This window comes from Perca flavescens, chromosome 1, assembly GCF_004354835.1.
Source record: "Perca flavescens isolate YP-PL-M2 chromosome 1, PFLA_1.0, whole genome shotgun sequence".
Lineage (NCBI taxonomy): Eukaryota > Metazoa > Chordata > Actinopteri > Perciformes > Percidae > Perca > Perca flavescens.
In genome coordinates, this window is record NC_041331.1 from 44,163,286 (window position 1) to 44,176,925 (window position 13,640).

The following is a 13,640-nucleotide window of genomic DNA, read 5'->3' on the forward strand; positions in this document are numbered from 1 at the left end:
TGATGTTTTTTTAAGCCAAAGCTTCTGATGAACTGCACAGCAGCTGTCTGAGCGTCATCATGTCTATAGTCCTCTCTTACTTAGGAAGGTTATAGGTTACGCATGGAGGGGAATAACATTCAGCTCCAATAAATAAAGATTGTTCATGAGTCCCGCATCTCGAGTCTCAAGTCAAGTCTGAAGTCACTGTGTCTGTAGTCTAGCGAGTCCTCACAGCATTCCTTGATAGGAGCAAAACGTGCTCTGGTTTATTGGCATTTCTTTAAACCAATCACAATCATCGTGGGTGGGGCTAAGCTCCGGACAGAGCCACGGTGCCTCTGCTAAATAGTCTCAGGAAGGAACTGGTTTTGGTGGAACATGTGTAAGTTCAAAAGTAGTTTGTCGTGCAACAGAAAACTCTGATTGGACAGATAGTCTAGCTAGCTGTCTGGATTTACCCTGCAGAGATCTGAGGAGCAGTTAACCATAGTCCTCAGAAATCCACCGGAGGTTAGAACCCCGACACAAAGACAGAAGAAGGGGGGGATATCTGGCGGAATTCCCGGTGGCAACGGAACAATCGCGGAAGTGGAACGCCGTGGATATAGACTAGTCAGTGTGCAACTTAAACGCGACTTGAGACTCCCCATTTCTGATGGCTGGTAGCATGCGTTAGCTTAGCGTCAGCCTGCAGAGGCTTTTGTCCAGAAAACCACTGCTGGAGTTGAACATGATGGTCAAACAACAGAACTTCCCTGAAGTTACTGTCTGGCAACATTTTGCCTTCCTGTGAGTGAGTGAAAACAAACAACGAAGGTAAAGCATATTGCATCCGACGGAACTCCATTATGCATTCAGGTGCACCTTGTTGAACTAATGGAGCCATCAATTGCACCTAGTTAAACTCTAAGCAACTCAAACTGTTGTTTCAAACTTCCCTTCTGCTAGTGGCTCTTTTTGTGGTGTTGCTATTGCCGTCCCTGCTGAAAAGAAAAGTTTAAATCGAACCGTGACACCCCTAAAATACACAGTTCAAAGGTAAAGTAAGTGATGAGAAGCCAGTACGCTTTTTGTCAAATTCAGTGATTATCACCACACAGTCATCTAGCTCTCTATTTTCTGTGCACTGAAAAGCAACCCAGTGTTGATGCACAGCCCTGGGTCAGGGTTAGCCCTGGCTCTGTAGTTTGTTGTGTTTCCTGTTGCATGCTTCTCTATTTACAGTTTCTTGTGTCTCATGTTTGTCGTCTTGTCTTTGATGTCTTCTGTTCTTTCAGGCTTCTTTTAGCTTTCAGTCTGCTGATGAGGTACAGCTCCCAGCATGCATCTCTCTACTGCCCCTCACGTCCCGCTTTAGCTTCACTCAGCTTCAGTCCACCTTAAACTCAGCTTCAGTCCACTTAAACTCAGCTTCAGTCCACCTTAAACTCAGTGATATTTAATGTGCGTTGTCTTTATAAATAAATAAGTAAAAGATAAATTTTGAGTCTACAGCACTGGTCTGAAAAACAGCAACGAAAACCTGAAAAGTTTAAAGTCTCTCCATCTGAGCACAAACCCAGTAATCAGAGCTCACTTCCTCCATCAGTGCTTTGCTGCTCATGGCCATAATCACTGCCCCCCCCACAGTCACATGACCTCTGCCTGTGTAACATCACTTCCTCTTTCAAAATGAACTTCATCTTTGTTTCAGAAACTGCAACAACAAAAAGGATGAAATGAACTTTTGAACGAAAAGCCGTTCAGGAATATTATTATTCCTACAATTATTGATTCATAAACATCTTCTGTTTATTTTCAGAAGATGTTCTCCGTCTTTACTAGTGGAGCAGATAAGTGCCAATTTTTAGGGAAATTTTTTTTCTTGGAATTATGTCACGTGTTTTTCACATTATTTACTCTAAATACCACAAAACGACTCTCAAAACACAACATAGATATGTATGTGACATCCTCATAGTCAATCAAATAGGATTCAAATCCCATGAGTAAAATTATGTGGCAAGATACATGTTTTCAAATCCTGGAAATGGCGGCCATCTTGGAAAATGAAGTGGTTAACGTTATTTTTCAAACTATTGGCCCCAGAGGGATAACCACACCAAATTTGGTGCTTGTATCCACCTTTCCCCCTTATCTGCCCCACTATACAGTTTCTAAAAACCCAGCTGATATGTAGAAGCAGAAACATTTTTGTGATTCAGTTGTTTGATTGTGTTATTAGAGTTAGTCGGAGCTTCATATTCTTCATCTGGAGTTTCTGAAACAGAAATGACGGCGTGGCAGTGAACGCCTCCCATCGGCTCCTTCATGGTGTTTCTTTCCCAGCCTTCGCCGCGTGTCTCTAACCCTAACCTAACTCTAGATTTATCCCTCCAGATGTTCGTTGATAACTTCCAGACGGCTAAAGAAGCTCTGAGCGCGGCGACGGCTCAGGCGGCCGAGAAGGCGGCGTCCAGCGTGCGTGGTTTCGCCCAGAAGAGTTTCCGTCTCTCGATGGACATCAGGCTGAAAGCTCCGCTCATCATCATCCCCCAGTCCTCCCGCTCCCAGAATGCACTTGTGATGGACCTGGGTCTGATCACAGTTGGGAACAGCTTCTCTCTGCTGCCGGCTGAAGGCTTCTCTTTGCCCGCCGTGGTGGACAAGATGGACGTCAAGCTGACTCAGCTCAAACTCTCCAGGTATCCACACCTCTGAATAATCCTGACTGCCACGCACGTATATACAGTACACCAATGAAGGTTTCTGAACCAAATACTAGCCAATCAGCAGTTAGCATGACCGGTCCGTGTACAGTAGAGGATGACTCTGTGTTACCTGATGTGACGTAGCTCTGTGTGACGTGACCAGGAGCCGAGAGAGTTCAGAACAATTGGAAATCTGAACGTTCAAGCTTTTCTGTCTCTGAAATACGTTGACCTCATTATTTGACGTTTAACATGAAAATACGACCTTATAACATTATAGATATGACAGAAAATACATCATTATGTCACCTTTAAAAAGTAGTGATGTTCTGAAAGGGTTTTGTGGTTATTTTAGAAATCATTCCTGAGATCTGACGGCAGAAAATCCAAACCACAAGACAAACAAGCAGGATTCACTCCAAACTCAATGTTTGTTTGTTGCGCTCAACTCTGGTGAACCTTGAAACGCTGCATCTACTGATAAACCCAAAAAACACAGAAATATGTAGATCAGAGTTTCCCAAACGCCCAAGATGACGTCCTCAAATGTTTTGTTATGTCCACAACTCAAAGATCTTCAGTGTCCTGTCCCAGAGGAGTGAAGACACTAGAACATATTCACATTTAACAAACTGACATCACACAAGTTTACCTGTTTCATCAGAAACTAAATGACTAGGGTTGGATATGGTTTGGGGTTTTCCGATACTGGTGCTAAATCGATACTTTTAAAATGGTGCCGGTGCCTGAACCGAAACATATTCAATTCAATTCAATTCAATTTTATTTATAGTATCAAATCATAACAAGAGTTATCTCGAGACACTTTACAGATAGAGTAGGTCTAGACCACACTCTATAATTTACAAAGCCCCAACAATTCCAACAATTACAGTAATTCCCTCAAGAGCAAGCAGTGCGACAGTGGCGAGGAAAAACTCCCTCTTGGGAAGAAACCTCGGACAGACCCAGGCTCTTGGTAGGCGGTGTCTGACGGGCCGGTTGGGGGTGTGATGAACAGTGGCAATAATAGTCGCATTAATAATGGAACAGTGACTGGATGTAGCGGGAAGCTGCAGGGTTCAGCAGGAAGCAGCAGGGTTCAGCAGGAAGCAGCAGGAAGCAGCAGGGTTCAGCCGGAAGAAGCATGACATTGCAGGGCACCGCTGAGCTCGGCAGGGAGTGCAGCAGGACCACGGCGACAGCTGGAACCAGGATCTTGGTGCCAACGTTCTCCAAGGAAATACGCTGGGGGAAAAAACATAAGGACTCCGGGGAGTAAACTCCCCAGAAGCTAGGATTAGTAACAAGCATTTCTGGGACTGGATACACACAAATAGTAATAGTAAAAGTAATAGAAAGGGAGAGGAGAGAGCAGCTCAGTGTGTCAAAGGAAGGAAGGAAGTCCCCCGGCAGTCTAGAACTATAACAGCGTAACTATAACAGCGTAACTAAGAGAGACAGGTCATAAGGAGAGGTAGCTTTTTCGGGCTTAGAACTCTCCCCCTGCCGGATCGGGCTTGGCTGGCCTGTCTCCCTCTACTTTGTTATGTATTATTAGTCTAACAATTATGAAGAGAAGCAGGTGGGCCAGTTAGGTGAACACTGCAACTCCTCACTCCCCTAACTATAAGCTTTATCAAATAGAAGAGTTTTAAGTTCATTCTTGAAAGCGATTACAGTTTCTGCCCCCAACCCAGATCGGGAGCTGGTTCCATAGGAGAGGAGCCTGATAACTGAAGGCTCTGGCTCCCATTCTACTTTTTAGAGACTCTAGGTACCACCAGTAACTCTGCATTCTGGGAGCGCAGTGCTCTAGTGGGACAATAAGGTATTAGGAGCTCTTCTAGATATGATGGTGCTAGACCATTTAGAGCTTTGTAGGTCAATAGAAGGATTTTAAACTCAATCCTGGATTCAACAGGAAGCCAGTGCAGAGAAGCTAATACAGGAGAAATATGATCTCTTCTCTTAGTTCTTGTGAGAACACGCGCTGCAGCATTCTGGATCAGCTGGAGAGTCTTAAGGGACTTATTTGAGCAACCAGACAGTAGGGAGTTACAATAGTCCAGCCTGGAAGTAACAAATGCATGCACTAGTTTTTCAGCATCGTTTTGAGACAGGATATTCCTAATTTTGGCAATGTTACGAAGATGAAAAAAGGCTGTTCTTGAGGTTTGTTTTAGATTGGCATTAAAGGATATATCCTGATCAAAAATAACTCCTAAATTTCTGACAGTAGTGCTGGAGGCCAGGGCAATACCATCCAGAGTAGCTATATCTTTAGATAATGAGGTTCTGAGGTGTTTAGGTCCCAGTACAATAACTTCAGTTTTGTTAGGGTTTAACATCAGAAAATTATAGGTCATCCAGGATTTTATATCTTTAATGCACGTTTGAAATTTAGCTAGCTGACTGGTTTCGTCCGGTTTGATTGACAAGTATAATTGGGTGTCATCCGCATAACAGTGAAAGTTAATTGAGTGTTTCCTAATAATATTGCCTAGAGGAAGCATATATAAGGAGAATAGAATTGGTCCAAGCACTGAGCCTTGAGGAACCCCATGGCTAACTTTAGCGTACTTGGAGGATTTATCATTAACATTAACAAATTGAGATCGATCAGAGAAATAGGACTTAAACCAGCTTAGAGCAATTCCTTTAATGCCAACTAAGTGTTCCAATCTCTGTAACAGGATTGAATGGTCAATAGTGTCAAATGCAGCACTAAGATCTAGTAAAACAAGAATGGAGACAAGTCCTTTGTCTGCAGCAGTTAGAAGGTCGTTAGTAATTTTGATATATACATATATAATGTATATAATATAAAATATAAAAAAGGAGCACAAAACGATAGTTGGCGACATTAAAGAATGGCTTGTTTATTGCTAATATGGTCAAAATGAAATAATTAATAATGTAATAACAATAACTTATAACAATAACTTATTTCACTAGTAGATTGCTGGTAAACGACAAAAACAAGCACCAGATGGGAAAAGGGTATTTTACAATAACTGTGAATGCACCACAAGGCTGGCGAGTTTCAAGTGAACTGTGTGTCTGTGTTGTTGTTCAGACGTTGGCAGCAGCAGTCAGACTGTTAGGTCCTGCTGTTGGAACGTTATCTGTTTAATCCAGCTACTAGCTAACGGTAACATAGCATCTCGTGCAGCGATGATTCCGGCACTGAAATGAGGAGCCGGAATTGTCCTTCTTATTCGATCTTGTTACCGTTTACGTCGGAACCGGTACCCAACCCTAGAAGTGACTCAAACTGGTTAATGGATTAGTTTAATAGTTGACAACTAATCCATTAATCTTTGCAGTTATAGTACAAACAGATAGATTACCTCTGTTACTCTTCATAGACAACACATCGGATAAACAGAATCATAAAACAGACAAACTGTGAAAGAATAAAGTGAGTTCTGGTGTTTCCTGTTTTGGTGTCTGAACACACCAACAGGAAGTTCCTCTAAACTGCATTAAAACGTGTTGATGAGCCACAGAAAGCTGATACATTCTTAGTATTATTCAACATTTCAATATCATTCATACTAATAAAAACTATTCCCATGTTTCCACACTGCGTACCTTCTTCTTACCCATTTAAGCCCGCGATCCAGTGTGGATTCAGCTTTTCAGCATTCACACACATTTTCTCCAGGAAATGCATTTTCTCTCCTGAAATGTTAAATGATGTTTTCAGGACCACGCTGACTCCGCGGGACTCCTCCCACCTCGACATCGAGATCCTGCAGCCAATCAACTTGGAGCTTTCCGTCACCAGGAACCTGTCTACTTCCTGGTTCACCAGGATCCCCGGAGTCCAGGTCCAGGGAGAGCTGCGCTCCCTTAATGTACGTATCACATGCTTCTTGCGTTCTAAACTGTGACTCAGCAGTTTTTCAGAGTTATGGTCTGTGTCCACAGACAGCTTTCCATTCATTGTCTCTGTTAGCAGCTTGGCAATCCATTCTGGGAAAACTAAAATCAGAGAGAGTTTCCTAGCAGATTTTCAGAGTAATGTACAATAAAGTGTGGTGTTCCTCAAAGTGATTCAGCAGATTTTCAGAGTAATGTACAGTAAAGTGTGGTGTTCCTCAAAGTGATTCAGCAGATTTTCAGAGTAATGTACAGTAAAGTGTGGTGTTTCTCAGAGTGAGTCAGCAGTTTTTTGATAAAGTAAAGTGTGGTGTTCCTCAGAGTGACTCAGCATATTTTAAGTACAGTAAAGTGTGGTGTTCCTCAGATAAGTCTGGGCGAGGAAGACCTTGCGGTGCTGATGAAGATCCTGGTGGAGAACATCGGGGAGGGAAGCAGAGAGCTCAGCAGGGACGTCACGAAACACACCGCTCAAGGTAACTTCCCCCAGTGCATCATGGGAAATCTGGCAGTCTGAGATAAGACAGAAGAGGTCTGAGATAACACAGAAGAGGTCTGAGATAAGACAGAAGAGGTCTGAGTTAAGAGAAGAGGTCTGAAATAAGACAGAAGAGGTCTGAGATAAGACAGAAGAGGTCTGAGATAACACAGAAGAGGTCTGAGATAAGACAGAAGAGGTCTGAGATAAGACAGAAGAGGTCTGAGATAAGACAGAAGAGGTCTGAGATAAGACAGAAGAGGTCTGAGTTAAGAGAAGAGGTCTGAGATAAGACAGAAGAGGTCTGAGATAACACAGAAGAGGTCTGAGATAACACAGAAGAGGTCTGAGAGGTCTGAGATAAGACAGAAGAGGTCTGAATTAAGAGAAGAGGTCTGAGATAAGACAGAAGAGGTCTGAGATAAGACAGAAGAGGTCTGAGATAACACAGAAGAGGTCTGAGTTAAGGGAAGAGGTCTGAGATAAGACAGAAGAGGTCTGAGATAAGACAGAAGAGGTCTGAGATAACACAGAAGAGGTCTGAGATAACACAAAAGAGGTCTGAGATAACAGAAGAGGTCTGAGATAACACAGAAGAGGTCTGAGATAACACAAAAGAGGTCTGAGTTAAGAGAAGAGGTCTGAGATAACACAGAAGAGGTCTGAGATAAGACAGAAGAGGTATGAGATGAGACAGGAGAGGTCTGAGATAAGACAGGAGAGGTCTGAGATGAGACAGAAGAGGTCTGAGATGAGACAGGAGAGGTCTGAGATAAGAGAAGAGGTCTGAGATAAGACAGAAGAGGTCTGAGATGAGACAGAAGAGGTCTGAGATGAGACAGAAGAGGTCTGAGATGAGACAGAAGAGGTCTGAGGTAAGAGAAGAGGTCTGAGATAAGACAGAAGAGGTCTGAGATGAGACAGAAGAGGTTTGAGATGAGACAGAAGAGGTCTGAGATAAGACAGAAGAGGTCTGAGATGAGACAGAAGAGGTCTGAGGTAAGAGAAGAGGTCTTAGATAAGACAGAAGAGGTCTGAGATGAGACAGAAGAGGTCTGAGATAAGACAGAAGAGGTCTGAGATGAGACAGAAGAGGTCTGAGGTAAGAGAAGAGGTCTGAGATGAGACAGAAGAGGTCTGAGATGAGACAGAAGAGGTCTGAGTTAAGAAAAGAGGTCTGAGATAAGACAGAGCCATAAATAATTCCATCTTGTAATGTGTTGTTCTTCCAGAGAAGCAGCAGGTGGAGGTTTTACCTGGCGGAGAGTCGGCCTCCACTAACGGAGCTCCGACCGAAAACACCATCAACGTTCTGCTCCACTTTGCAATTAAAGAGGTAAGAAACCCTAAAATACCTTTCCTGTCCCAATCAAAGAGGTAAAAAACCCTAAAATACCTGTCCTGTCCCAATCAGAGGTAAGAAACCCTAAAATACCTGTCCTGTCCCAATCAGAGGCAAGAAACCCTAAAATACCTGTCCTGTCCCAATCAGAGGTAAGAAACCCTAAAATACCTGTCCTGTCCCAATCAGAGGTAAGAAACCCTAAAATACCTGTCCTGTCCCAATCAGAGGTAAGAAACCCTAAAATACCTGTCCTGTCCCAATCAGAGGTAAGAAACCCTAAAATACCTTTCCTGTCCCAAACATGGAACCCATACTGACGCCTTCTCTATGTAGGAATCATTCGTCCTGATAAACGTTCCTCCAACATGGATTCATTCGGCTGATTCTTCTGTTTCCTGTTCCCTTTACATGTGCAGGTGTTGCTGATTGATCTGTTTCCTGTCGCTTTACCTGTGGAGGTGTTGCTGATTGATCTGTTTCCTGTCGCTTTACCTGTGCAGGTGTTGCTGATTGATCTGTTTCCTGTTCCCTTTACATGTGCAGGTGTTGCTGATTGATCTGTTTCCTGTCGCTTTACCTGTGGAGGTGTTGCTGATTGATCTGTTTCCTGTCGCTTTACCTGTGCAGGTGTTGCTGATTGATCTGTTTCCTGTCGCTTTACCTGTGCAGGTGTTGCTGATTGATCTGTTTCCTGCCGCTTTACCTGTGCAGGTGTTGCTGATTGATCTGTTTCCTGTTCTCTTTACCTGTGCAGGTGTTGCTTATTGATCTGTTTCCTGTTCCCTTTACCTGTGCAGGTGTTGCTGATTGATCTGTTTCCTGTTCTCTTTACCTGTGCAGGTGTTGCTGATCGATCTGTTTCCTGTTCTCTTTACCTGTGCAGGTGTTGCTGATCGATCTGTTTCCTGTTCTCTTTACCTGTGCAGGTGTTGCTGACCCTGAAGAAGCCCAGAGAGAAGAGCGAGTTTCCGTTCCTCGTCTTTCAGGTCGCTCACCTCGGCATCAACACAGAAGTGAAGAAGTACGACACGATGGCCACCACGTTCATCGACAAGATCACCATGAAGTGCCTGGAGTTCAAAGGTCACCGCCTTTCTTCATTATAGAACCTTAAACTGTTCATGTGTTCATGCATTATATAAACAGAGATATAAACCGAGATATTTAAATAAAGATATATAAATAAAGATATATAAACAGGGATATTTAAATAAAGATATATAAACAGAGATATAAACAGAGATATATAAACAGATATAAACAGAGATATATAAATAAAGATATATAAACAGAGATATAAACAGATATATAGAGATATAAACAGAGATACATAAACAGAGATATATATATATATATATTTATATATATATATATATATATATATATAAACAGAGATATATAAACAGAGAGATATAAACAGAAAGAGAGAGAGATATAAACACAAAGAGATACAGTACAGGCCCAAAGTTTGGACACACCTTCTCATTCAATGCGTTTCCTTTTTATTTTCATGACTATTTCCATTGTAGATTCTCACTGAAGGCATCAAAACTATGAATGAACACATATGGAATTATGTACTTAAATAAAAAGTGTGAAATAACTGAAAACATGTCTTATATTTTAGATTCTTCAAAGTAGCCACCGTTTGCTTTTTTTATTAATAAGGGAAAAACTTCCACTAATTAACCCTGACAAAGCACACCTGTGAAGTGAAAACTATTTCAGGTGACTACCTCATGAAGCTCATTGAGAGAACACCAAGGGTTTGCAGAGTTATCAAAAAAAGCAAAGGGTGGCTACTTTGAAGAATCTAAAATATAAGACATGTTTTCAGTTATTTCACACTTTTTGTTAAGTACATAATTCCACATGTGTTCATTCATAGTTTTGATGCCTTCAGTGAGAATCTACAATGTAAATAGTCATGAAAATAAAGAAACACATTGAATGAGAAGGTGTGTCCAAACTTTTGGCCTGTACTGTATAAACAGATATAAACACAGAAAGATATAAACACAGAGAGATATAAACAGAAAGATATAAAGAGAGATATATAAACACAGATATATAAACACAGAGCGATATAAACAGAGAGATATAAACAGAGATATAAACACAGATATATAAACACAGAGCGATATAAACAGAGAGATATAAACAGAGATATAAACACAGAGATATAAACACAGAGAGATATAAACAGCGATATATAAACAGCTATATAAACAGAGAGATATATAAACAGAGAGATATATAAACACAGAGATATATAAACACAGAGATATATAAACAGATATATAAACAGAGAGATATAAACAGAGATATATAAACAGCTATATAAACACAGATATATAAACAGAGATATATAAACACAGAGATATATAAACAGAGATATATAAACACAGAGCGATATAAACAGAGATATAAACAGAGATATAAACAGAGATATAAACACAGAGATATAAACAGAGATATATAAACACAGAGAGATATAAACACAGAGATATATAAACAGAGATATATAAACACAGAGAGATATAAACACAGAGATATAAACACAGAGATATAAACAGAGATATAAACACAGAGAGATATAAACAGAGAGATATAAACAGAGATATATAAACACACAGAGATATAAACACAGAGATATAAACAGAGATATAAACACAGAGAGATATAAATAGCGATATATAAACAGCTATATAAACAGAGATATATAAACAGAGAGATATATAAACACAGAGATATATAAACACAGATATATAAACAGATATATAAACAGAGAGATATAAACAGAGATATATAAACACAGATATATAAACAGAGATATATAAACAGAGATGTAAACAGCGATATATAAACAGCTATATAAACACAGATATATAAACAGAGATATATAAACACAGAGATATATAAACAGAGATATATAAACACAGAGCGATATAAACAGAGATATAAACACAGAGAGATATAAACACAGAGATATATAAACAGAGAGATATAAACACAGAGATATAAACACAGAGATATAAACACAGAGATATAAACAGAGATATAAACACAGAGATATAAACACAGTGAGATATAAACAGCTATATAAACAGAGATATATAAACACAGAGATATATAAACACAGAGATATATAAATAGCGATATATAAACAGCTATATAAACAGAGATATATAAACAGAGAGATATATAAACACAGAGATATATAAATAGAGATATATAAACAGATATATAAACAGAGAGATATAAACAGAGATATATAAACACAGATATATAAACAGAGATATATAAACAGAGATGTAAACAGCGATATATAAACAGCTATATAAACACAGATATATAAACAGAGATATATAAACACAGAGATATATAAACAGAGATATATAAACACAGAGCGATATAAACAGAGATATAAACACAGAGAGATATAAACACAGAGAGATATAAACACAGAGATATAAACACAGAGATATAAACACAGAGATATAAACAGAGATATAAACACAGAGATATAAACACAGTGAGATATAAACAGCTATATAAACAGAGATATATAAACACAGAGATATATAAACACAGAGATATATAAATAGCGATATATAAACAGCTATATAAACAGAGATATATAAACAGAGAGATATATAAACACAGAGATATATAAATAGAGATATATAAACAGATATATAAACAGATATATAAACAGAGAGATATAAACAGAGATATATAAACACAGATATATAAACAGAGATATATAAACAGAGATGTAAACAGCAATATATAAACAGCTATATAAACACAGATATATAAACAGAGATATATAAACACAGAGATATATAAACAGATATATAAACACAGAGCGATATAAACAGAGATATAACCACAGAGAGATATAAACACAGAGAGATATAAACACAGAGAGATATAAACAGAGAGATATAAACAGAGAGATATAAACACAGATATAAACACAGAGATATAAACAGAGATATAAACACAGAGATATAAACGCAGTGAGATATAAACAGCTATATAAACAGAGATATATAAACACAGAGATATATAAATAGAGATATATAAACAGAGAGATATAAACAGAGAGATATAAACAGAGATATATAAACACAGATATATAAACAGAGATATATAAACAGAGATGTAAACAGCGATATATAAACAGCTACTGTATATAAACACAGATATATAAACAGATATATAAACACAGAGATATATAAACACACAGACATATTAACAGAGATATATAAACAGAGATATATAAACAGAGATATATAAACACAGATATATAAACAGATATATAAACAGAGATATATAAACACAGACTTATAAACAGAGATATATAAACAGATATATAAACAGAGATATATAAACAGAGATATAAACAGCGATATATAAACAGCTATATAAACAGAGATATATAAACAGAGATATATAAACACAGAGATATAAACAGATATATAAACACAGAGATATAAACAGAGATATATAAACGGAGATATTAACAGAGATATAAACCGAGATATATAAACTGAGACATAAACAGAGATATATAAACGGAGATATTTAAATACGTTTTGTGGTTTCCTGTTGGTTCAGACTCGAGTGGCGAGCCGCTGTGTCTCATCAGCTCGTCTGTGGAGTCCGGAGCTGAACTGCTCAAAGTGCAGTATTTCAAGGTGACCCACCGTTTAATATTTAATATATCTGATTCATATTTAATATCTGATCACCTGTTGAGATGCGTAGCGGTGCTGTCATCTGTCAGAGCCGAGAATCAAACGTAGTGTAATTTCCTGTTTGTGATTTCCTGTTTGTGGTTTCCTGTTTGTGATTTCCTGTGGTTTCCTGTTTGTGATTTCCTGTTTGTGGTTTCCTGTTTGTGATTTCCTGTTTGTTTCCTCAGGCCGACCGCTCGGCGCCCGACTTCTCCACCGCCTACAACAACACGGAGCAAATGATCAACGTCAGTAACAGCTGATCCACACACATCATACATACATACACATATATACACACATCATACATACATACACATATATACACATATACATATATACACACATCATACATACATACACATATATACACACATCATACATATATACACATATATACACATATACATATATACACACATCATACATACATACACATATATACACACATCATACATACATACACATATATACACATATACATATATACACACATCATACATACATACACA

General features: G+C 38.8%; 1 protein-coding gene across 4 annotated transcripts in view; it reads left to right on the forward strand.

Moving 5' to 3' along the window:
• The window catches only part of vps13c (vacuolar protein sorting 13 homolog C), a 134,789-nt gene that overhangs the window by 46,458 nt on the left and 74,691 nt on the right, over positions 1–13,640 (forward strand). For all 4 annotated transcript variants that reach the window (XM_028585658.1, XM_028585684.1, XM_028585674.1 and 1 more), the window contains 7 exons: positions 2,362–2,666; positions 6,385–6,535; positions 6,928–7,036; positions 8,271–8,374; positions 9,310–9,466; positions 13,010–13,089; positions 13,317–13,376. In XM_028585658.1, coding sequence (XP_028441459.1) covers positions 2,362–2,666; positions 6,385–6,535; positions 6,928–7,036; positions 8,271–8,374; positions 9,310–9,466; positions 13,010–13,089; positions 13,317–13,376 — 966 coding nt within the window. The remainder of the gene's footprint in view (positions 1–2,361; positions 2,667–6,384; positions 6,536–6,927; positions 7,037–8,270; positions 8,375–9,309; positions 9,467–13,009; positions 13,090–13,316; positions 13,377–13,640) is intronic.